Source organism: Lotus japonicus, chromosome 1 (genome assembly GCF_012489685.1).
Source record: "Lotus japonicus ecotype B-129 chromosome 1, LjGifu_v1.2".
Classification (NCBI taxonomy): domain Eukaryota; kingdom Viridiplantae; phylum Streptophyta; class Magnoliopsida; order Fabales; family Fabaceae; genus Lotus; species Lotus japonicus.
In genome coordinates this window covers 126,402,664-126,428,399 of record NC_080041.1, presented here as the reverse complement: position 1 = coordinate 126,428,399, position 25,736 = coordinate 126,402,664, and the positions used below count along the sequence as shown (strand labels likewise).

The 25,736-nt window shown below is 39.0% G+C and overlaps 2 protein-coding genes across 2 annotated transcripts; one reads left to right on the top strand and one right to left on the bottom strand.

Moving 5' to 3' along the window:
- Positions 1-1,356: 1,356 nt before the first annotated feature.
- Positions 1,357-11,791, bottom strand: LOC130730414 (phosphatidate phosphatase PAH1-like). Its single transcript, XM_057582423.1, has 11 exons — positions 11,629-11,791; positions 9,979-11,447; positions 9,297-9,877; positions 9,126-9,199; positions 8,768-8,852; positions 7,920-8,006; positions 2,580-2,652; positions 2,211-2,254; positions 1,958-2,086; positions 1,774-1,869; positions 1,357-1,682 (listed from the first exon to the last, which is right to left on the bottom strand). The coding sequence occupies exons 2-11, from the start codon at positions 11,306-11,308 to the stop codon at positions 1,623-1,625; spliced, it is 2,559 nt and encodes an 852-aa protein (XP_057438406.1). The 5' UTR covers positions 11,309-11,447; positions 11,629-11,791; the 3' UTR covers positions 1,357-1,622.
- An 11,682-nt stretch (positions 11,792-23,473) lies between these two features.
- LOC130730412 (protein CANDIDATE G-PROTEIN COUPLED RECEPTOR 7-like) lies at positions 23,474-25,251 on the top strand. Its single transcript, XM_057582422.1, has one exon. The coding sequence runs from the start codon at positions 23,638-23,640 to the stop codon at positions 24,952-24,954; it is 1,317 nt and encodes a 438-aa protein (XP_057438405.1). The 5' UTR covers positions 23,474-23,637; the 3' UTR covers positions 24,955-25,251.
- The last annotated feature ends 485 nt before the right edge of the window (positions 25,252-25,736 follow it).

Genomic DNA, 25,736 nt, shown 5'->3' with positions numbered 1-25,736 from the left:
CTATAATTAATTTTGAAGTCAAAATGAAAATCAATTTTAAAGAGAAATTTTTGTGAGTAATTTCTGTGGGTCAGAGGAAAAAAGTTCCATGCAAAAATGCTGTTAATCACTTCCTCTCCATAGCCAAACGGGGTTAGTGTTGGTTTGGAGATGAAGTGAAAAAATAAAGAAAGCTGAAAGCTCGATCGAAAGCAATTGTTTTGTCCTCGTTCACCAAGTGCCCATTCTCCTGTAGATTCCTTATCCAAGTTGAATTCACTAGATATCTGATAGTATGTTGAAAACCCAACATGTTTGGATCAACATTTGAGAGCTTCAGATTCTTGTCTGGGACTTCCAATCATGATTTTTCAGAAAGTTTAGCACCTTTTTAATCAAACGGGACTTTCTAAACACACATATTATTATATGTTCGGATACACAATGGAAAACTACGGACAGTAAGTCATAGTAGACAGTTGCAAAAGTTAAAACAATTTGTTTTTTCTACCATAATTTTGGTATCATCGTGAATTTTCCCCGTGTATTCAAAAATACACTTAGCTTAGCTAAGTTAAAAATGAATCTTTCACATAATGTTAAGAATTTTATGCCAAGTTTTATGGGAGAAACTAATATGGACCATTTTTAGGTGGTGTAATTTTACACCACCTACTTTGACTGGGCATAGCAGGTCAACATATTATTTTTTTTAAGAAAAAATATCATTAAAAATTTATCATATATTAAATTTCTTTAAAAAAAGATGTGTTAACCTGTTATAGCAGGTTAAAAAAAGTAGTCTAAAATTAGACACCTTTAAAAGTGGTCCACATTAGGGGTCACCAAGTTTTATTACACAATAAATTCTAAATATTAATCTCTTATGAATCTTTATACTTTCTAACCTTACAAATGGAAACCAAACTAGTAAACATGCTATCATGGGTCACATCAGTACTCTGATTCAACTATAGCCCAAGCAAATTTCTGCAGAAACAGGGCCAAAAGGAAGGAATGAATTTTTAGTACGAGATTTCACATTCACATGTTTGTCCAGGTGAAATGAATGGAATATAGATACTACATTTGTTGTTGGAAATACAGACAGCCATTGAGGGAGAAGACAGATTCTGACTGAATTAATCATGTCAGCACTTATCAACTAGTAATAGAAAGTTAGAAACATACTTTTCCCAAAGATTAAATAATTATACAGGCTGTGCTGCCAATTTTGCATGCTTATTATGTGTTTGAATTTCTGATAAACTCAGCTCTCGACCCACGTTGAAGTCAGCATAGCAAAATCTTATTTTTATGTTTCTTCCTTGAAATGTGTGTTCTACCACACTGGTAAATCAAACATACACGAAATCATTTTGTTTTAAGAAGGTGCTAAACTTTTATTTCTTGACATGTAATGTTGAACTTAAGGTGGGTATATATTGTACAAATGTTGGGACATGAGTCTGTCTCATGACCCCCAAGATTATCATCAATCGAGATTGTGTACAAATGTTGTACAAAGAAGAAAAGCAAGAACATAACCACCAAAGTGAAGAATCTCTAAGGAAAGCAAGATGATATTAACATCTTGGGTGGTCCTATTCCAATCAAAGAATTAACTATCTTTAAGCACTAAACTAATCATCATCTACATCTGGTAAAGGCAATCTCCAATAGTTCCACGGGTTGAAGTCCTCCTGGCATAATTAGAAATTGCAAATCAAAATGTGTTAGTTGCAAGGTTCAAAAGTAGCAGCAAATCCACACATTTCAAAGATGTTTTTTCACCTTCTCAATCAAAGTAGCTGGAAACATGTCATCCACGAGAGTGTGTAATGATGTGTAAGATTTTGCATAATTACAATGGCTTGTTGCAACCTCACCCTGTTAGTTTTCACAGGCATTTGTTAGTGCCCTGAGAGAACAGAAGAAAATACTGATTTGGTCAGAAATAACAATTTAGGATTCATACCTTAGGGTTAATAATAAATATTTTGCCCTCGGGGATTCCTATCTTCTTGTAACTAAGTTCATCAGTGTCTCTATTGCCAAACCCAGCATAGAATGGATTGTAATCAGAAGGGAAAAGTCTTCTGATATCCTGTAAAACATTCTTATCAGATTCAGAACACACATGATACGATGTCAGCAAGAAAATGCATTTTGATGGCACTTTCAAGAATGTTGCATATATTGATAATAAGGATTTGTGTTTTGAGAATTACCTCCAGGCATGCAATCTTGAACTCATGAGGTGCTCTTCTTATTACTTCCATCAGAAAAGGGTCCAAAAATAATATAATAAGTCAGCTATGCAGACAGATAATCATAAACATATAAGTAACACTTGATCCAAAATAATATCAAGGTGTTTCTTATTAGCATTATAGTAGACAGAAAATAGTTTACTTTGCAGAAATCCACACATTTAGTTCATTTATATGACCAACTATCACCACAAACATAAAGCATGAGTGCATCAGCACAAAGAGAAGTCATTATCATCATCACACGACTCAACTCACAAGTGGCTATATAAACTAAAAATGCATTGTCGATTCAATCTGACTACTTTCACATCAAAAGCTCCTTACTTTCTCGGTAAAGTGAGGGAAATAAGCCATCAGGTGAAATAACTACAGGCCCATTTGGTAAGGCTTTTCCGTCCTGCAAAAATACAAACTTCAGTTAAGATGCTATTTTTACAATTATAACTTGGCTGTCAAGATGCAAAGATATTAGGTTTCTTAATAAATAAAAACGTAGCGAAGTCAAGACTCAATTATCCAAAGGGAAAGCAAAAATTAATTAAATGAAGCGATATCTATATCCTTGTACCTTCACGGGACTAGAAAGATTATTAAAGTTAACGCCTCAAATCCAGTTATAACGTTAAATTTTTCACAAAGAAAATCTCATTGATTGGTTCCTGTCTGCAACTATTTTAATCCTGTTGAGATATGTAGATAAAATAAATAGGGAATAAATATATTTAGTATATTTTATCTTTTATTAGGATAGATCTTTTCCTTATTTAGCTATCCCTAAACTCTTGTATATATATATGTACTCAGCTTCATGGAATAATCAATCAGAATATTTCATTCAAGTTGATACCAGAGCTTTCTGATTCAAGTCTCCCTCTGGTTTACTAGTTTAGTTTAGGGTTTCAGCCATCGTAGGCTAACCCTTATTTTTACCAGTTAGAATTCCGGAAGCAACCACCGGCCGCCACCACTGCTGTTGGCTGCTGCTACCATAGTCCGCTGCTGCCACCACTGTGTCGTGATCAGCCGCCACCGCCAGCCGCTGCGGTCGCCGCTGACAATTTTTCTGGGTTTGCTTGTTTTTATTCCAGGATTCCTCTTCTGTGGTTCGTTTCTGTGTTTGAGGTCTCTTGTTTCTGTTTTTTGGCCTGTTCCAGTCAGTGAGCCTTTCGTTTGAAGTGTGTTTGGATTTGTTTGGTTGCGGTTGTTTTCCCTGTCTCTGTTTGTTCTTTTTCTTCATGGAGGATTTGCTGAAGGATAAGTCTCCCAAGGGTGAGAAGAAGAGTCTCATCTCATTTGCTTTTTCTGGGACTCCTGTTATCACTTCTGAGAAGTTGAATGAGGCAAATTATCTAGATTGGTCCAATGCTGTTGAGATCTGGTTTTTGGGTCAAGGTTTGTCCGAGCACCTTACTAAAAAGTGTGCTGATATTGATGCTTCTGAGAAGAAGGAATGGGAGAAGGCTGATTATCAACTTGTTTCTTTATTATACCAGGCAATTGAACCTAGACTGATTGTTCACTTTCGTCCCTACAAAACATGTTATGATGTGTGGAAAAAGGCACAGGACATCTATGCTAATGATATTCAGCGGTTGTATGATTCAGTACGTAATTTGGCAAATCTCCAGATGACTGATCTTAATTTTCCGTCTTACCTGAATAAGGCACAATCTACCATTGTGGAGCTGAAGTCAATGCTGGTTAATGACGATTTGAAGAAGGTGCTGGAGAAACTTGACAATATGTTCATGGTGTTTGTTTTGCATGGTCTCCATAAGGATCTGGAATCTGTTCGAAACCAGACCCTTACTAATCCCAATATTCCTACAGCGGAGGAGCTTATTAATCGTTTACTTCGTGTTCCTTCATCTGCCACTTCAGCTAGACTTGAATCTCATACAGCCTCTGATTCCTCTGCTCTCATATCAAATTCTTTTGAGTCAGGGGGTCGAGGTCGTGGTCGTAAAGGTGGTGGGCGTGGAAGAGGAGGTAGAGGAAATCTCCATTGTTCTTACTGTAAGAGGGATGGACACACACAGGATCGTTGTTACTCTCTAGTTGGGTTTCCAGACAAAACTGCTAATGTCGCACAGTCTATGGAGTCCAAGGTTGAATCTGATGGTGCAAAGAACCACTCATTCTCAGCTGATGAGTACAAGGAATATCTCCAGCTGAAGGGCGCTCAACGATCATCTTCGTCAGCAACTGTTGCTCAAACCGGTAATTCTACAGTTTGTTACTCTCATTCTACACCTGTTGGATCCTGGGTTTTGGATTCCGGTGCCTCAGATCATCTCACTGGTAATCCTTCCTTTTTCTCTAACTTATCTTCACCCAAAACTACACACCATGTTACCCTTGCAAATGGCTCGAAAGTACAAGCCACCGGTGTTGGGCAGACATCTCCTCTTCCTACACTACCTTTGAGTTCTGTTCTATTAGTTCCGGGATGTGCTTTTAATCTTATTTCTATCAGTAAATTAACCAAATCATTAGGTTGTGCCATAACTTTTACCTCTGATTCCTTCTTTATACAGGACCGGAGTACGGGACGGATGATTGGAGCAGGATCTGAATCACATGGTCTCTATTATCTACAACAACCATCTTCTGCAATTTGTGCGGCTGCTGCTGAGTCTCCGAGTTTACTTCATCGTCGTCTGGGACATCCGAGTTTGGACAAATTAAAGAAGATGGTGCCTTACTTGTCGCAGTTAGAGTCTTTGGAATGCGAGTCATGTCAGCTTGGGAAGCATGTTAGGTCGTCTTTTCCTAGTAGTGTCAATAAAATGGCCCTACATCCATTTGATGTCATTCATTCTGATGTTTGGGGTCCAAGTCGTGTTTCTTCTATCTTAGGATATAGGTATTATGTCAGTTTTATTGATGATTTCTCCAGGTGTACTTGGATATTTTTAATGAAAGATAGATCTGAGTTGTTTAGTATCTTTCAAAATTTTTGTCATGAAATTGAAACTCAATTTGATAAGAAAATTCGTGTTCTGCGAAGTGATAATGCTAAAGAGTATTTTTCTGATTCCTTTAACTCTTTTATGAAGTCTCATGGCATTATACATCAGTCTAGTTGTCCACATACACCCCAACAAAATGGGGTAGCTGAGAGAAAACATAGACATATTGTGGATACGGCTCGTACTTTATTGATCAATGCTAATGCACCTTTAAAGTTTTGGGGTGAAGCTGTTTTGACTGCAGGATATTTGATAAATCGGATGCCATCATCTGTTTTGGGTAATCAGATTCCTCATTCCATGTTGTATCCTAGGGAATCTTCATTTTGTGTTCTGCCTCGTGTCTTTGGTTGTACTTGCTTTGTTCATGATCTTTCACCAGGTCGTGATAAGATGTCTGCTCGGGCTGTCAAATGTGTCTTTTTAGGTTACTCTCGTGTTCAAAAAGGGTATAAGTGTTACTCTCCATCCACACATAAGTTCTACACTTCTGCAGATGTCACGTTCTTTGAAGATACACCTTACTTTGTTACAACTGGTCAACAATCTGATCTAGATATCTTTCCTGTGGTTTTACCTGTTCCTCAAGTGTCTATGTCACCATCTTCGGTCGTTACTCCTCAAGCAGACACTTCCACTCCATCAGCGCCAGCTCCTGATATGTCTCGTTATCGCATTACTTATGAGCGTCGCCCACGACGTACTGTAACGGATGAGCCCCACGACTCAGTTTCTGCAGGAAATGAGACATGTGATTTGGTTCCTCATCCAGCCTCCTCTCCTGCTTCGGATCCTGTTGACTTGCCCATTGCCCTTCGGAAAGGTAGTCGTTCTACTCGTAATCCCCATCCTATTTATAATTTTCTCTCATATCATCGCTTGTCCCCTGCATACTACGCTTTTGTTTCTACCATATCTTCCATTATTGTACCTAAGACTATACAGGAGGCCCTATCTCACAAAGGTTGGCGTCAAGCGATGATTGACGAGATGACAGCTTTAGAGTCTAATAATACATGGGAGCTTGTTCCTCTTCCTGCAGGGAAATCTATTGTTGGGTGTCGTTGGGTCTTTAATGTTAAAGTAGGCCCTGATGGACATATTGATCGATTGAAGGCTCGTCTTGTTGCCAAAGGGTACACTCAGGTTTATGGCTTGGATTATAGTGATACTTTTTCACCAGTTGCAAAGATGGCATCTGTCCGTTTATTTTTGGCCATGGCTGCTATGCGACATTGGCCCTTGTTTCAGCTGGATATTAAAAATGCTTTCTTACATGGTGATTTGGAAGAAGAGATCTATATGGAGCAACCACCGGGGTTTATTGCTCAGGGGGAGTCAGGACTAGTTTGTAAATTGCAAAAGTCTCTGTATGGTCTGAAACAATCACCCCGAGCTTGGTTTGGCCGTTTCAGCAATGTTATTCAGCAGTTTGGGTTAGTTCGTTGTGAAGCGGATCACTCAGTCTTCTTTAGGTGTTCATCCTCAAAGACGTTCATTTATCTTGTTGTCTATGTGGATGATATTGTAATCACCGGTGATGACCAAGAGGGCATACAAGCTCTTAAGCAGCACCTGTTTCAGCATTTTCAGACTAAGGATCTTGGATCTTTGCATTACTTTCTTGGGATTGAGGTAGCTCAGTCAAAGTCTGGCATTGCTATTTGTCAAAGAAAGTATGCGCTTGATATTTTGGAAGAAACAGGCCTTCTTAACTGCAAGCCTGCGGATACTCCTATGGACCCTAATGTGAAGCTTCTGCCTAACCAGGGGGAGCCTTATTCTGATCCAGGAAGATATAGGAGGTTAGTAGGAAAGTTGAATTATCTCACAATGACCAGGCCTGATATATCATTCTCTGTTAGTGTTGTCAGTCAGTTTTTAAACTCTCCTTGTAAGAGTCATTGGCAGGCTGTTATTCGGATACTTCAATACATAAAAGGGTCGCCTGGAAAAGGTCTTGTTTATACTGATAGAGGTCATACTAGTATTACTGGATATTCAGATGCGGATTGGGCAGGTGATGCAGGTGATAGGAGATCCACCTCTGGTTATTGTGTTTTTATTGGTGGAAATCTCATCTCTTGGAAGAGTAAGAAACAAAGTGTTGTTGCTAGATCAAGCACCGAAGCTGAGTATCGTGCTATGGCTCATACTACGTGTGAGCTCTTGTGGTTGAAGCACTTACTTCAGGAGTTGAAGTTTTGTGCGATTACTCCTATGAACTTAGTATGTGACAATCAGTCAGCTTTACATCTTTCTTCTAATCCGGTTTTTCATGAACGAACAAAACATATAGAAGTTGATTGTCATTTTATTAGGGAGAAGATTCTTTGTGGTACTATCAAGACTTCTTCTGTTTGCTCTCAAGATCAGCTGGCTGATATTTTTACCAAGTCTTTACGAGGTCCCCGGATAAAATATATATGTGACAAACTGGATGCATACGATTTATATGCTCCAACTTGAGGGGGAGTGTTGAGATATGTAGATAAAATAAATAGGGAATAAATATATTTAGTATATTTTATCTTTTATTAGGATAGATCTTTTCCTTATTTAGCTATCCCTAAACTCTTGTATATATATATGTACTCAGCTTCATGGAATAATCAATCAGAATATTTCATTCAAGTAATCCTAATATTGAATATAAGGGTGTGGATTACAGAAAGCCAAGTTGTTTGAATACCTGTTTCAGGTTAAGCAAGAAGTTCCTGGTTAGATAAGCCTGGACAATAGCACGTGCACTCAAAAACATTAGCTGGTATCCATTCTCCTGTCATACACAACCAAGATCAAGCATTAGACATGAATCTTCAAGACATAAAATTCAATGAAACAATAGATATCATGAATGCATCAAACATCCTATCTACATTTTACATTAAACAGATACAAAAAGTTCTTCTAATATTGATCAAAAGTATGCGAAGAAAAACAGGGAAAAAATGTTAATGTCGTAAATCAAGAAAGACAACATGGACCTTGTCTTTACCATTTCAGTTATAACGATGGAAATATGAAATTATCTAATTAACTAGCCTTTCACATTTAGCTATGATTTTTCATAGAGCAAACCAGACTTAACCAGGCTTCATGTCAACTTAGTGGGCAATCTCAAGCTCAGAATCGAGAGAACTTGCTTCAGCTCATAGAAAACCTATTTATGTGTTCATGTATATTTGTATGAGATCACACAAAGTGTTTTCTAAAATCACTCATGATGCAACAAGCATTCCTACGCTGCAGTCATCTCATCATTAAAACAGAATACTCATTAAGTTAGTGAAGTTAACGGGTAGCTGAATTTTTTTCTTGTCTCTGAACTCAGAAGTCTATCATCATAAATGAAATGGTTGTATTAGGAGGTAGTATAGAAACATTATATTTCAAAGAAAATTTGACTACATGACCGCTAAACAAGATACTTTTTTGAAGAAAGACCCTAGAAAATCTTTTGCCATTATATTTCATCAAATGTTAACAAACAATATTACTCTATCTCAGTAAATTTAGATGTGAATGTAAAAAGAATACCTTAATAGCTGAGAAAAGCCTTGCTACTCCAGACTGTGACCAATCTTTGCCAACTAAAGGCATGAACTGCCCCAAAACATCAGATCTGAAAGTAATAAATAAATTATTAAAATAGGTGTTGGTAATGATTTTGACATCGTAATGCAACTCTATTTTCTATTCCTGCTTTAAATTAAGAGTTTCCGGAGTCTCAAAAGTTACCAAATTTGCATGATAGGTCCAAAATGGGATTTCCTTATATAAAATATCACAAATTAAGTGGAGGAAGTAGTGAACAGAAATATGGTAAAGAAGAATATCAACAGGGAAGTAGTATAATTATCAAGTTCAAAAGAATGTTTTTATGAATCTGTCTTACTTGGTAATAGTTCCATCCACATCTGAAATTACAATTTTTGCATTCCACTTCCACAAGTATATATGAGCATCAACCTGTTATGCAATTAAAAATTTAACACTAAAATAAGCAAACAACCAAAAAATGTATATGAAGTCATATAGGAATATGGATTCTTAACAAATGCCACACCTGTTGTTTTCCAAGAACCCTCGTAGAGAAACTGAATGTTACTGAATTTTGACCGTCTTTGAGATTCATGGATGCTATCATCTCATTCAAGGGAACATTTGTTTTTACAAATCGCTTGCGAGGAGACTCTTGCCTGCCAGAAGTTGAAGTTGACTCCACAACCGAAGTTTGCAATTCACACTCAGAATCTAGAAATATTTCGTCAGTCGATGAACTACGCTCAATTGTCTTGACTCTTCGAAAAGGAATAGGCCAGAGTCTCCATCTGCGTCCAGACAAAGCTGGTCCAGTATCAACATCCCTGGACTTTGGTGCATCATCCTGTTCCACAGGAATTGTATCTTTGGGCTCAACAGGCAAGTCTAAACCAAATACAGCCATTCCAAGAACAAGAGGCGCGGCCTTTTCCCACAGCAGATACCTTTCTTTGAATTTCACAACAAGATTTTCATTCTTAATTATAGATGGGGCAGAACTTCTAAATTGCTCTGCAGATATCTGATGTGCTTCAAACACTTCAGCAGCAGCAACCAAACCCATACCCGCCTTTAGTTCATGACCACAAAGTGAGACATCAAATCCTGCAAAGTTTAAGAAAATTAAACAAACAATTGACTTGTGTCAAAAAAATAGTTGCATAATGAAAGAGCAACTAATTTGAAGCACAGTTCTTAGTTCTTACTCAATCCAGAATGAGGCTGGTCCCTCTCTTCGGATGTTGCTGCATGAGGTTCAATTACCTCGCTTTTCCTACTTGCAGTTTCAAATGAAGGGGTTTGTTGACTATCATCTACACTATCATTTGACTCTGACTTGCCAATATGTTCATCATTCCATTCAGTATCAATAGCACCAGAATGAGTGCCCTCCACGGAAATAGGCTCACTAACGGGAGATAACTTGTCAAAGTTACTAGATTGTTTGATGTTCTCTTGTTCATTATTATCAACAGTTGAACAACTTTCATTAGATTCCTCAGCTAAATTTTGAATCTCCAATGAGGAGTCTGCATCTTGAGAATCAGCATTTCCAGCCTGCTGAGCAAGTTCATGCAGCTCCATACAACTTTGAAAGACATTCTCCCTCTTCATACAAGAAGCATCCTCTTCTGAATCAGTTGGCAAATGAAAATCTTGATTTTTAACCACCAAGGTTTCCTCTGTGTGACAATTATGTTCCTCCTCTCTTTGGCAAACTTCAAGCAGGATCTCAGAAGTATTATTATCGATGTTAGTGTTACAACTACCGGATAGATCATCAGCTGATGAAGCATCTAGCTGACTGGCATAATCAGCAGCCCAAGCATTTTCACCAGAACTTAACACCTCATTGCTTTCATAGAAGTCAGTAGCTTCACCTGGGCCCAGATGAAATTGAGGATCTAACTGCAAATTCTCCTCATTCCGCTCTGATTCTGAGATAGGGGCCATCAATATTTGACCACCAACTCTAACCAATACCACCTTCGAATGGGAACCCGGCAAGTCCACAAAATTCTCATATCGACCAGACCCACATTCCGACAACTCAGCTGAACCTTCAAAAGAGGATGGACCATCTTGGACTTCATAAAATTCTCTATCAGCATCAGATATGCTAAGGTCAAGTCTATAACCATGAGTATCATCCATATTCAGATGACTATTATCTATGCCATCAATTTCAACATCTCCGTCTTCACGGGCAAATTCAGAGTTAGGAGCATCATCCACAACCCCATTTGACTTGACTTCTTTATCAACATCATCATCATCCACCTCTTTTACAAAATAAGCCTCCCCTGAATTATCAAGATACATATGGAAATTCGCCTCAACCCCATTGACGCTTATCCGAACAACCTTCTCGGAGCCTTTGAGAACACCCTGAAATTTACCAAACTGAACATACCACGGCGTGCTCCGGAAAGTCCCATCTTGATGCTTAACAACAATTATATCAACAGCCCCACCAAAGGGGTGAAAAGGGGTAGCAACTGAATAGAGTTTCGAATTCAACTTTTCCCACCACATTTATTCTCTCAGTGGGAAATGACAGAAGCACTGGAATCAGACCTTAAAGATTCTTGAATCTAACACTGCCCCTTAAATTACTCACTAATGAAATTGACCCAAGATTATCTGAACTTCTTGATTTCTTGCAAAAGCAGCACTGGTATGATATATGAATATGATCAATGAGCTAAACAATTTAGACCAACTAATATTCAACTTAGAAAATGTGCAAAAGAACAAAACTTTACCATTCAAAACTACTCATATAGTCATATTCTTTGTCTAAAACTATAAAATAACAAAACTTGTCAATCAAAAAGAAGACGAAGAAGACTTACAGATTAAGAACACCAATCTGATAGCTCAAAAAACTGAAATTTGTGATCTTTCTGCAATGGGGTTTCTTGCACACTACTGTGAATGCTGTTGGATTCAGCTATGGCGTTCAATTTCTCTTGGGCACTTGAAAGTTGAGATTTTTATTTTTTATTTTGTGAAGTGGATAACGATAAACAGAAATATGAGAAATCAGGTGCAAGCATTAAATAGGTACCCCCATTCAACTTTTTAATGCCGAAAATGACCCTTGGATTCTGAACCGAATGAGGACTTTTTGGTAATTAAGTTGGTTGCGTGTTTCTTTTTTGTGAAACACTCATTGGCCCACCCTGCCACCCAATCATCTTCTTGTTCGAAAAATGAATTTGACTAGGATGAAATTTTAGATGACAAATTGTTAAGAATAATACTCAATATTATATGCCTATGCATAGTAAATTGTATTAGTTAATAATATTTTCATGTTGATTATTTTATGAATAGTTATTATTTAAGAGTTTATCACTATCTATAATGCACTACTTAGTTTATAAGAGGGTGATCCTTAAGAAATATAAATATGATGATCAATTTTCTTTGGATGACTAATGTTTTGTGGAAGCTTATTTGAGCTACATGCCGTAGAAACTTTAGGTCATTGGGTCAATTGGCCAACATGGTGGATATGCTCATATTCTTATCAGAAACAATTGCCCCTAAGTTAGGGTGATTGAGATGCGGAAACTCCAAAGTTATTGCTTTTTGCACATGATAAAATTATTTTCTATATACCTAATAATTTTATATTTTTTAAATCAACTTCTAAGGTACTCTTAAATTGTTTTTTTCACATATTTATAAATATACACCCGAAACTTCAAATTTTGAGAAGTGAAATATTTTTTTCCCTTCAGGAGGTTGAAGTTTTGGGAATAAAAAAAGTTTTGCTTTTAAAAATGAGTTTAATTTTAATGCACTGACGGTGTAAAGTTTTTTTATACCGTCAACCAATCAGATTTCAAGGATGTGACATGTCAATTAAAAAAATTAAATGAAAAGAGAGATTTTCTCACATCCTTGAAATCTGATTGGTTGACGGTGTCAGTACATCAAACTTTTTCTCTTTAAAAATTATGGTTCTAAGTGTAAATTTTACTGAGTTATGGAGCTGAACATTTTTTTCTTCACAATTTGGAAATGTAAAATTTAACAGCAGGAAGTCCAAGTTCTGAAAGGTCAAATTTGTTTTCTTCTTGATTAAGTTTCGTATGTGATAATTTTTTTTCTTCTAGAACTCAGACTTTCTGAAATGATTCCTTTTCTTCTTGATTAAACTTCCATGTTCCAAGTGAGGGGAGAGAATGAGAAAAGAGAGTAGGCAACTTTATTTTATCGTAAAATAATGTTTTGTTCACATCTCTTATTGAGGTAGAAAGAAGTGGAGAGAGAAGAGAAATAAGAAGAAAAGAGTGAAAATAAAGATGTAATAAATGATTTAATTGAAAATAAATAAATAAATAGAAAATAAAAGTAGAAAATAAGTGAAGGTGTGTTCCGGTATGAAACCGCAGACTAAGGCTAACCAATATCGAGAGCAAGCGAGAGTAAACAAAGCGAGTAAAAATGCGTGAAAATGATAGGATCCTCCGCTTGGGCGGTCCTCTTTTATTTATAGCTTGGGTTTTGATCCGGTTGGATCATGGGTTACCCGGCCCATTTGATACATGATTTGTTCAGCCCAATTATTAAATACATCGATCCGCCCTATACCAGACCACAAGCCCTCAAGACACTAAGGCTTAGTGTAAGGCGAAAGTGTCTTTAATAAGCCCTCAACCATTGAAGCCCTCATGGTGCAATTGAAATGGGCGTATAAACCATTACATATGTTCATTTGAATAAAAGTAAATAATATAATAATAACCACGTCAAACCAGCTCTTTCCTCTTCTTCTTTTCTTGCGTGTTCAACCTAACCTGTCAAATCTCTGAGTCTATTACCTGCTACGCCCTCACTGTGGTAAGAATCATCATTGCTTTTCCTGCTACAATTACATCAACAGATATCTACAAATATTTTGGAACTTGAGTCGCAGCATTACCGCGTCTTTAAATCCCACTGACATAATTACCATCATGAAAATAAATACGATTAAAGGCACATAAAATAAATTCAAACACAAAAGGTTGTATCGTTCCAGTGACTCATAAAACGTCATGACTGCCGGACTAAGATGACCCTTCCACTTGACTTTACAATGAATCACATCCGTTTAAATTCAAATCCCTGATCGACGTGTCCTCTTTTACTTCAATGATCAAACCTGACTCTTGAATATCCATATGTGAGCACACGTCCACTCATCTGTAATTAATGTACCTTTTCATCTCACCCTTTCACCCCTCCTTCCTTCTCTATATAAAGCCCCCTTTTCTACCCCTCTCATCACTTACCTGCAATTCCTTACTACCCATATTCTTTTCAAAAACGAAAAACCCACACCCTGCTTCTTCTCTGCCAAACTCGCTTTCCTATTTCTTGCATTCACTCATCGACCATCCCAGCAGTCTTTGAAGTTCCAAACTTTCTCTCAGGTAACAATCTCCTTCTCTTTTCTTCTTTATTTCATACTTTCACATGAACTTGCGCATAAAAGTTTCTATTTTTAATATCCATGACTCACTCTCTACCCAGAAACACTGCATAAACCTTGCATTGTAAACTAAAAACTTTTACTCTATTCCATCTTCATCTTACTTCTAAACCTTTCACTTTCAGGACACTTTGAAAATGGTTTCTAAACACACCCGTAAAGAGGCTTCTACTCCTAATGTCCCACCTATCGCTGATTCCCTATGGGTAGCTAGTAAAATCAAAAAACAATTCTCTAAATATTGTACTCCAAAAGCTATTATAGATTTAGTCACTAAATACAACTTTAGGAAAGATGGCCTAGATGCACATTTGGACATAATTCCCTGCGCCCCTGATGAGCCGTGTTGTTTCGGGGGGCCAGATAGTCAGGGGCGAAACTTCACATATCTCTTTGAAAACTTATTTTCCGATTTGAAGTACACTCTGCCTTTCTCTGATTTCACTTGTTCCGTTTTAACCCTTCTGAATGTAGCTCCTACCCAACTTCATGGCAATGCTTGGGCGTATTTAAAAGCCTTTGAAATTTTATGCCTAACTCTAAAAATCGAACCCACCAGTAATAAGTTTTTCTACTTTTTTGAAACATGCGGGCGAAACGTTAGAGGTGAATATGTTTCACTTGCCACTGCTAGGGGTCTAGGGCTATTCACTTTATTCAAAAGCCACTATAAACATTTCAAAGGAAAATTTTTCAAACTCCGTGAATCAGAACCTTGTAAAGATATTTTTTACTTTGACGACGGGAGTCCCCGATTTCCGTTCTACTGGACGAACCAATATGAAGGCATCATCAAAATTCCCGAGGATGCCTTGACTAAAGAAGAATTAGTAGATTGCCAACTTTTATCTGGCTTAGGATTGAACCTTGCAGATTTTATGGCCGCTCTTTCTAAGAATGAAGTGGGTAAATACATTGGTAAGGCATCTCATTATGCATTCTACCTTTCCTCTTTATAGCGAAATCTTCTTATATCCTAACACCACTATCTTATTACAGGAACAATGGCTCGACTTACTGAAGAAGACCTCCTCCGCTTTCGCCGTGAACAACAGGCCGCTCGTGAAAAAAGGAATCCCTCCAAGTCCGCTGCCGATCAAGACACCAGCCATTCTGGCACTGAAGTTGGTCGCCCCACTAAGAAAAAGAAGAAGAATGAAGAACCTGCCTCTCAGAAGAATAAAGCTTCGAACCAGACTTCTTTGGAACAATTCATGAACAGAAATGATTCGCCAGCGGCGAATAAAGACTGCTCCTCAAGCGCTCAGCCTGTTTGCTGAAAAAACTTGCTGAAGGAATTTGAAGAACTAACCTCCAATGAAGTAACTTCACTTTGGGATTCAAAGATAGATTTCAACTCTTTGGTGGAAACGAACCTGGTTTTTGAGGCTGACCGTGAGAAAATGAGGAAGATGGGTTTAAAAGAGGCCTGTCAAGCTATGATGACCAAAGGTTTAGAGATTGCTGCAGTCGCCAAGATGATTGACTTAGAGTCTAACGGCTTCGATGGCCTCGCCAATGCCAAACTTGTTGAAGAAAAAGAAAAAGAAATTGGAAAGTTGAAAGCAACGTTGAAGTTGTTAGATAAATCCAACAAAGCCAATGAGAAAAAAGCTGCTGATTTGGCTGTAGAAATTGAGAATGCGAAGAAGACTGCTGAAGATCACAAAGCTTCTGTTCAAACACTGACTGAAGAAAATGACAAGATGAAAGCTGATCTCGCCCAGATTACTACTGTTCACAACCAAACTCTGGACGAGAATTCTAAGATGAAAACAGAAATTGCTGAATTACAATGTTCTGTTTTGGATCAATTTGAGGCTGGCTTCGCCAAAGCACTAAGCCAAATCTCCTTTCTCAATCCTGACCTGGCGATTAACTTGGAGGGGTCAAACCCTTATGCTCGTATCGTGGATGGAAAACTGATCAGCCCGGATAACGCGGATGGGAAAGGAGAAGAGGAAGAAGAAGAAGACAAGAATGAAGAAGAGAATGTCAACACCAAAGAAGGAGAAGGAGAAAACCATTAGTGACAAGTCTTGTGCCCTTTTCCTTTTTAGCAAATTATATAAAAGACCTTCGGTCTCTTTGATCTTTGTCTATTTTGTTTTCTTGGCTGCCATGTACTGAACTTTCCCTTATTGTAATGAATTTCCTTTCAGCACTACATGAATGCATCACATTCTAATTGTTTCGCCTAATAACCAAAACATGTTATAATTGTTTCGCCAAAAACCTAAAACTTCATGACTCTAGTAATAACGTTACCCTTTGTTCCCCCCAAACAACTATCACAATTACTAATTCTATGATTGAACACAATGTTACTGAAATATTCAGGTTATCATATAACTTCAAAATATAACTTAACATAAATAACATTTACTAACCTTTCACCAAAGTTAGTCCGCCTTCATCATTTAGTGGAGTACTTTACCCTCTCATTTTACTGTACATAGTAAGATACTCTTGAGTGAATCTCTTTAAATGTTTTAGAGTTTAAACTTAATCAACTACTTTGGAATCATAAGGCCTTTGTTTGCATAACTTAGTCAAATTTTTCATTTTTGACATAGTTACTCATGGAAATCAAAGTCAAAATATTTGATTTCATTAGTATGCTCGCGTGGAGACTTGTGCTTAGTTTGGACAAGCTTAAATCCAATTTAAGACTGTGCTTATGAATTCGTGGCCGAATGCTCTTGTTTTAAGAGACTTACTTTTTTCTCAATTGTCTGACGTCGCCCAATTGATAGACCTTAGTTGATAAGTTTCCGCTATGGGTAAAAGAAATAAGTAAAATGATAAGCCCTTGATCATTTTAAAAAAGGTTATGCCTCGTTAAAAACTCTCCCGCCTGGGGTAGAGAAAAGAGTGCACACCTGTTATTCATTAATAATTGATGCATCGTTAAAAACTCTCCCGCCTGGGGTAGAGAAAAGAGTGCATCAAATTTAATCTTACACAACAAACATAGTCTTAAACGATACAACCAACAAACGTAGACTTCAACACACACAAAACTGAAACAACGAAACACAGTCTTGGACAAACATACACTGAAACAAACTGTACAACACAAAACAACCCGAACGAACCACCCTGCACTTCAACTGTAATAATAACGGAGATGCTGTGCATTCCAAGCCCTTGGGACCCTTCGCCCCGATAACTCCTCCAAATGATACGCTCCTTGACCAAGCTCTCGCAGAATCCTGTAAGGTCCTTCCCAATTAGGTGATAACTTCGAATCATCAGGCCCCTTTGCCTTCCTACGCAGAACCAAATCACCAACTTTCATTTGCCTCGGAACCACTCTAGAATTGTATCGCCTTTCCGACCTCTGTTTTACCATTGCCTGCCTCAAACGAACCTCTGCTTGCGTTTCCTCTGCTAAATTGAGATCAACCACTCTATTCATGTCGTTCTGCTCTTCATTATAAGTTGCCACCCTGAAAGTTACATCTTGCAATTCTGCTGGTATCATTGCATTTACCCCGTAAGTCAACTTAAAAGGTGATTCGCCAGTAGTTGATTGAGGAGTAGTATTGTACGCCCAAATGACCGTGATCAACTCTTCAGCCCATAATCCCTTAGCTTCGCCTAGACGCTTTCTAATTCCATTGAGAATGACTTTATTCGCTGACTCCACTTGTCCATTTGTCTGAGGGTGCTCAACTGAGGCGAAACGCATCTCAATTCCCATTCCTGCACAAAAATCCTTTACACTCCTGCTTGTAAACTGTGTTCCATTGTCTGAGACGATAGTTGCTGGAACGCCAAATCTGCAAACCAATTTTCTCCAATAAAACTTTTTGACTTTTTCTACTGTTATTTTCGCCATTGATTCCGCCTCAATCCACTTAGTAAAATAGTCCACCGCCACCAAAATAAATCTGATTTGAGAACCGGCTGGAGTGAACGGTCCCAGAATATCTACTCCCCACATTGCAAATGGCCACGATGAACTCATTGAGCTAAGAGTCTCAGGCGGCGCCTTATGTAAATCTGCATAAATTTGACATTTACCACACTTCTTCACATATTCCATACAATCCCCTCGTAAAGTTGGCCAATCTAGGCTTCGTTTTTTGTCACGATGGTGACTCGATCCGGGGCGAACGGAGAGAGGAATCATGTTCAATAAAATGATGTTCCTCCCGATGTTCTTCAGCGGATCATGGACGATCTCAATGAACTTCGTCAACATAATCAGCAGTTGCAAAATCAACTTACTGATCTTAATCAGACTCAGGGTTTACGAGAGGGCGATCGAAGAATGGCTGAGACGGTGGTGGACTTTCAACCTTTCACAGAGGAAATAGCGAACACTGTCGTCCCAGACAATTTGAAGACGTTGAAACTTGATTCTTACTATGGCGATTCAGATCCAAAGGACCATTTAGTGTATTTCAACACGAAAATGGTCATTGTAGGCGCATCAGACGCGTTGAAGTGCAAAATGTTACCGTCAACTTTTAAGAAATCAGCGATGATTTGGTTTACAACTCTACCGTCAAGGTCAATCATCAATTTCACAGAATTATCTACAAAATTCTTGTCTCAGTTTTCTACCAGTCGTGCACAAAAAGTGACTCCGGCGACATTATTCAACATTCGGCAGGGAGTAAATGAGACTTTGCAATCTTATATAGGGCGTTTCAATCAACTATCTGTTCATTTGGAGGATAAGATGCCAGAAATTTGCATTGCAGCCTTTGAATTGGGTTTGAGGCCGGGCGGTCTAAACAGTAATTTAAGCAGGAAACCAGTGGAAACAATGGTGCACCTACGCGAAAGGGTTCAAGGATACATTAGGGAGGAGCAAAGTGATCAGATCAAGAATAACCGCCTAAATGCGGTGGTAACTGGGCAAAAACAGCAGTTCGAGGCGAGAAAAGGAGCGGTTACAGATCAATATTCGAAGGGATGGACCGAACGTGGCAACGCAGGGTATAATAATCGTAACCGTTATGACGGCCGATTTGATAAAGGTTCTAATTTCAAAAATCGTGCTCAACCGTATGGAGTGCGTGGGCCAGGACATTCGATGACGTGGACTCGGAACCAAAATGACCGTGCAGTACCTTTGGCGGTTAATTTGACTGAAGCTTTGCACACGTGTTTGGAGGCGAATGTTATTCGTTTTCCACGGCAACCAAAGCCGTCAACGGGTTACGTGGATAAGAAGAAGTGGTGCGAGTATCATAGGATTTCAGGGCATAATACTGATGACTGTTTTACTTTGAAGAAGGAGATTGATAAATTGATAAAGGCTGGGTATATGAAGCAGCTTGAGGGGCGAAGCAATTCAGATGAAGCAGGAACTTCAACAAGACGAACCGAAGATGGAAAAGAGATTGAGGGTGATGGTCAAGATAGGCAATCGGATGGAAAAGCAAAGGGGCGAATTCATTCTATTTTTGGTGGATTTCGTGGCGGAGGAATGACTAATTCAGCTCGTAAGAGGTACGTTCACTCCATTAATGATGTTTACTCTAACGATTGGGGAAGTTGGACAACCAATCAACCCGATATAACGTTTACTGTGCGAGATTTTGAGGGAGTACAGCCTCACGAAGACGATCAAATTGTTGTAATGCTGAGGATTGCTGATTATGAAATTGAGAGGGTACTTCTGGATCAAGGAAGCTCGGCGGATTTGATCTATGGTGACGCTTTTGAAAAATTGGGGCTAAATGAATATGATTTGTTGCCTTATGATGGTTCTTTAGTGGGTTTTTCTGGAGAAAAAGTATTTGTTCGAGGATATGTGGAATTGAAGACTGTCTTTGGAGAAGGGAAGAATGCGGAGGCATTTGCTATTAAGTTTTTGGTAGTAAAGTGTACTTCACCGTACAATGTACTCATTGGGAGGCCATCACTAAACAGATTGGGGGCGATCATTTCTACAAGACATTTAACGGCGAAGTATCCATTGAGCAAAGGAGGAGTTGGAATTTTAAAGGCTGATCAAATGGTTGCTCGAAAGTGTTATTCAGAAAGTTTTAAGAAGTATGGGCACATGGGTAAGAAAGCAGTGAAAGAGGGGCATCGAGTCTATGAGGTGGATTTAGAACAGTCAGAAATTATTTTGGATCCTCGAGAAGGATTCAGTGAGCACAATATGAAATCAGAAGAGGAAACTAAGGCGATCCAAATTGGTGAGCGAAACTTGAAAGTTGGTGTCAATTTAACTACAAGTCAGGAAAACAGGTTGGTAAAATTGTTATCTGAGAATATGGATTTGTTTGCATGGAGTGCAAGAGATTTACCAGGAATCGATCCGGAATTTATATGTCACAAATTGGCATTAAATCCTGGGGCGAAACCTATTGTTCAGTTTAAAAGAAAGATGGGCGAAGAAAAGGCAGAGGCTGTAAAGGTGGAAACAAATAAGTTACTGGAAGCTGGATTCATTAGGGAAGTAAAGTATCCAACTTGGTTGGCGAATGTTGTTATGGTGAAGAAGGCTAATGGCAAGTGGCGAATGTGCACAGATTATACAGATTTGAACAAGCACTGTCCTAAGGATTCTTATCCTTTACCGAATATTGATAAGCTTGTGGATAGGGCATCTGGATTCGGAATGCTTAGCCTCATGGATGCATACTCAGGGTATCATCAAATAAGAATGTATCAGCCTGACGAGGAGAAAACAGCTTTCATGACAAATCAGGCGAACTATTGCTATCAGACTATGCCGTTTGGGCTGAAGAATGCGGGAGCAACATACCAAAGGTTGATGGATAAGGTGTTTGATAAGCAGGTGGGGCGGAACATGGAGATTTATGTAGACGACATGGTGGTCAAGTCAGAGGAAATGGTGGCGCATTGTTCTGATCTTGAAGAGGCTTTTGGCGAACTAAGAAAGCATAACATGAGACTTAATCCGGAAAAGTGTTCGTTTGGAATTCAAAGCGGAAAGTTTTTGGGTTTCATGATCACAAGGAGAGGAATTGAGGCGAACCCTGATAAGTGTAAGGCGATACTCGATATGCAGAGTCCAACCTCAGTTAAAGATGTGCAGAAGTTAACAGGAAGAATAGCAGCTTTGTCCAGGTTTCTTCCGTGTTCTGGGGAAAAATCAGCACCATTTTTTCAATGCTTAAGGAAAAACAAAATTTTTCAGTGGACTGAAGAATGTGAGAGGGCGTTCCAAAGTTTGAAGGATCATTTATCCAAGCCACCAATTTTAGCCAAACCAGTTCCAGGTATTTCATTATCAATGTTTATTTCCATCTCTGATAATGCAGTTAGTTCAGTTTTGTTGCAAGAAAATAAGGATGATATGAGGATCATATATTTTGTGAGTCATGCTCTTCAAGGAGCTGAAGTTAGATACCAAAAAATTGAAAAGGCTGCATTAGCTCTAATCATATCCGCCAGGAAATTAAGACCTTATTTTCAAGGCTTTCCAATTGTGGTAAAAACAGATTTGCCACTTCGCCAAGTTTTGCAAAAGCCTGATCTGGCTGGAAGAATGGTTTCCTGGGCTGTTGAATTGTCAGAATTTGAAATCACTTTTGACAGGAAAGGTATGGTTAAAGCACAGGTATTGGTGGATTTTGTTAATGAAATGTCTTCCAGTGAGAAAAATATGGAAGTTGGCGAATGGAGTTTGTCTGTAGATGGTTCGTCTAATGTCAAGGGAAGTGGAGCTGGAATAATCTTAGAAGGACCAGGTGGCGTGACAGTTGAGCAGTCACTCAAGTTTGACTTTAAAGCAAGCAATAATCAGGCAGAGTATGAAGCTATAATTGCAGGTTTGAAGTTGGCGATCGAGATGGGGGTCAAGAGCATAATGATTAAAACAGATTCTCAGATAGTTTCCAGGCAAATTCAGGGTGAATATCAGGCGAGGGACGCACAGCTGGCTAAGTATTTATTGAAAGCTCAGGGATTGATAAAGCAGATAGGCACAGTGCAGGTCAATTATGTTCCGCGGGAGGAGAATACAAGGGCGGATATTCTATCAAAGTTAGCAAGCACCAAGAAGCCGGGAAACAATAAGTCAGTCATCCAGGAAGTTTTGAGCAGCCCAAGTATCGAAGAAGATGAGACAATGATGGTGTTAACTTTAGCGAATTCAGATTGGATGGGGCGTATCAAACAGTGTTTGGAGGCAGAAGGCTCTGATGTGTTGACATTCTCTAAGGATCAAATTCGCGAGGCAAGTCGTACACATTGTTGGGCGATCAATTGTACAGAAGAGGGATTGGAGTTCCTTTATTGAGATGTGTCTCTGAGGATGAGGCGGAAAGAATCATGTTTGAGGTTCACGAAGGTGTGTGTGCAAGTCATGTAGGGGGAAGATCTTTGGCGGCGAAAGTGCTTAGAGCAAGGCTCTTAACCTTGTGGTCGTGGGTTCGAGCCCCACGGTGGGCGCCAATGTTCCGGTATGAAACCGCAGACTAAGGCTAACCAATATCGAGAGCAAGCGAGAGTAAACAAAGCGAGTAAAAATGCGTGAAAATGATAGGATCCTCCGCTTGGGCGGTCCTCTTTTATTTATAGCTTGGGTTTTGATCCTGTTGGATCATGGGTTACCCGGCCCATTTGATACATGATTTGTTCAGCCCAATTATTAAATACATCGATCCGCCCTATACCAGACCAAGGTGCGAACGAATTTTAATTCTTTATTGTATAGTGAGAAAGTGTAAGACAAAGAAGAGCACAAGTGAGCTCCATTATCTTTTTAGGATGTTGATCGTTTTTTTTTTTCCTCTTTCATTCTTGCCCCCTTGTAATTTGTCTTTAGAAAAAAAAATAAACTTGTCTCTTCTATTTCGATATTGATTCATCTTTTATTATACAAAATAACTTATAATGTCTACTCTCTTTAGTATAAATTATCTTGTGGCAGTAAAAACTTTTTTTAGTATATCAGAAAGTTAAACTACATTTCTCTAAGAATTGATTCATGGATTTTTCTCTTCTCAACTTATATGTCAACCAACTCTTACTACTTGGATTATTATTTAGGGACAAAATACAACTTTTTGATTTGAAAAGGTAATGTATTTGTTATAACTAAGCTCTCATGTAATAACTCCATAAAATTAAAAACCAATCAATCCTCAATTGTTAGTTATATTTTCCTTTTTTTGATAATACCTCAAGGCTTGAACCTTAATTGTTAGTTAAAAGTAAACTTGACAACAGGCTTCATAAAAGGAAATAGTGGACCATCCTTCCCCATTTAACAACTGGGCTGGTTGCAGGCCCATCAAATCATGTTACCTCCCCGTAGGTGGCGCGTCGTCGTGCACTGACACCAACACGTTCAGATCTATTCTCTTTTTTTCCTTTCTTCTTCTTCTTCTTCTTCTTCCCATACTGAATCAGAAACTCAGAATCACCGTTCACCGTGATGGCCAAAACGACATCCTCCTTCGCCGTATTACTCCTCCTCTCCCTCCTTACCCCTTCCACCGCCGAGATCAAATCCCTCACCATCAACTCCGACACCCGCCCCATGATCCTCTTCGAGAAATTCGGTTTCACCCACAAAGGCCACGTCTCCATCGCCGTCTCCTCCGTCTCCGTCGCCGTCCTCACCTCCGCCTCCCAACCCGAATCCTCCCGCCTCGGTTTCTTCCTCCTCAACGAAGAAACCCTCGTCCAAGTCCTCATGGAGATCCAGCAAAACCCCTCCTTCTGCGTCCTCGATTCCCACTACATCTTCCGCCTCTTCACCTTCCGCGACCTCTCGCCACCTCCCTCCGCCTCCGTCAACCGATCTTACCCCGTCACCAACCCCAACGAGTACAGCCTCTTCTTCGCTAACTGCGCACCGGAAACCTCCGTCTCCATGGTCGTCCGCACCGAGGTCTTCAACCTCGATTCCGATGGCTCCCGTGACTACCTCTCCGCCGGCCAGACAACACTCCCTTCCATCTTCTTCCTCTTCTCCCTCGCCTACATGGGTTTCTTCGCCGCCTGGGTCTACCTCTGCTACGCCAACAAGCGATCGTTCCACCGCATCCATCTCCTCATGGCCGTCCTTCTCGTCACCAAAGCTTTGAATCTGATCTGCGCCGCCGAGGACAAGCACTACATTAAGGTCACCGGTCTTCCTCACGGCTGGGATGTACTTTTCTACATCTTCCAGTTCATCCGTGTGATTTTGCTCTTCACTGTCATTGTCTTGATCGGAACTGGGTGGTCTTTCCTCAAGCCATTCTTGCAGGACAGGGAGAAGAAGGTGTTGATGATCGTGATCCCGCTTCAGGTTCTTGCCAATTTAGCTTCGGTTGTGATCGGCGAAACTGGGCCATTCATCAAGGATTGGGTTACTTGGAACCAGGTGTTCTTGCTGGTTGATATTATATGTTGTTGTGCTATCATTTTCCCAATTGTTTGGTCTATTAGATCGCTCAGGGAAACCTCGAAGACTGACGGAAAGGCTTCGAGGAATCTCGCAAAGTTGACACTCTTCAGGCAATTCTACATTGTTGTTATTGGGTATCTGTATTTTACCAGAATAGTGGTGTTTGCGTTGAGAACTATTGCAGCTTATAAGTATCAATGGGTGAGTAATGCTGCTGAGGAGATTGCTAGTCTTGCATTTTACATTATCATGTTCTACATGTTTAGACCAGTGGAGAAGAATGAGTACTTTGTCCTTGATGAGGAGGAAGAAGAGGCGGCGGAAATCGCGCTCAGGGATGAAGAATTTGAGCTTTGAAGAATCTGTTTCAGGGATTTTCAGCTGGGCAATTTGGCCCCTTTTTGGTGTTCTCTCTGCCGCAAATATCAAGTTGTATGGTGAATTCGGTGCTGTATTTGTGGTTCAGGTTCCTCCTTTTATCCATTTTGTTTTACTCTTTTCTTCTTTGTTTTCCACCTTAAGCCTTCATTGTTAGAAGAGTGTCCATAGTGAAATACTGATTGTATGTTTAGTTCTTTACTTGTATTGTATTTGTTAATGCTGATGAACTCTGTGGAATACAAAAAAGCTATGATCTTGTTCATTCAATTTCAATTTATATATCTCTTGAGAAGTTGTACACCCATTTATCACTAAGATGTTCTTTTAATGATTATTCTTTTGATTTTATGCATTTCTGAATTCATTTATTAATTTCTTAACTTGATTTGAACCTTCCATTCTCGTGTATGTTTAGCATTGGTGTGCAACTTCGTTTTGTTATGTTGATAGAATGTGTTGCAGTTTTGTTGGATGCGCTGCTTTGATGAAGGCTTTCCTGTCATTATTCATATTGCTTATTAAGTTAGTTTTAGTTAAGGTCTTGATCTTTTCTTATGATGCAATTTGGCTTCTTTTGCCGGTAACTTGCAAGAATTTATACCTAGATGGAGCAAAGCATGGACTTGAATAGAGAGTACCTTTTGAATTGTCTGGGAATGGCTAAGCTTAGTAAAGCTTGATTGATTGGCATTGGGTTTTCTTATTGTAAAACATAACACCTGATTAGTTACATGTTAAATCTATGTTTTGTTTATTTT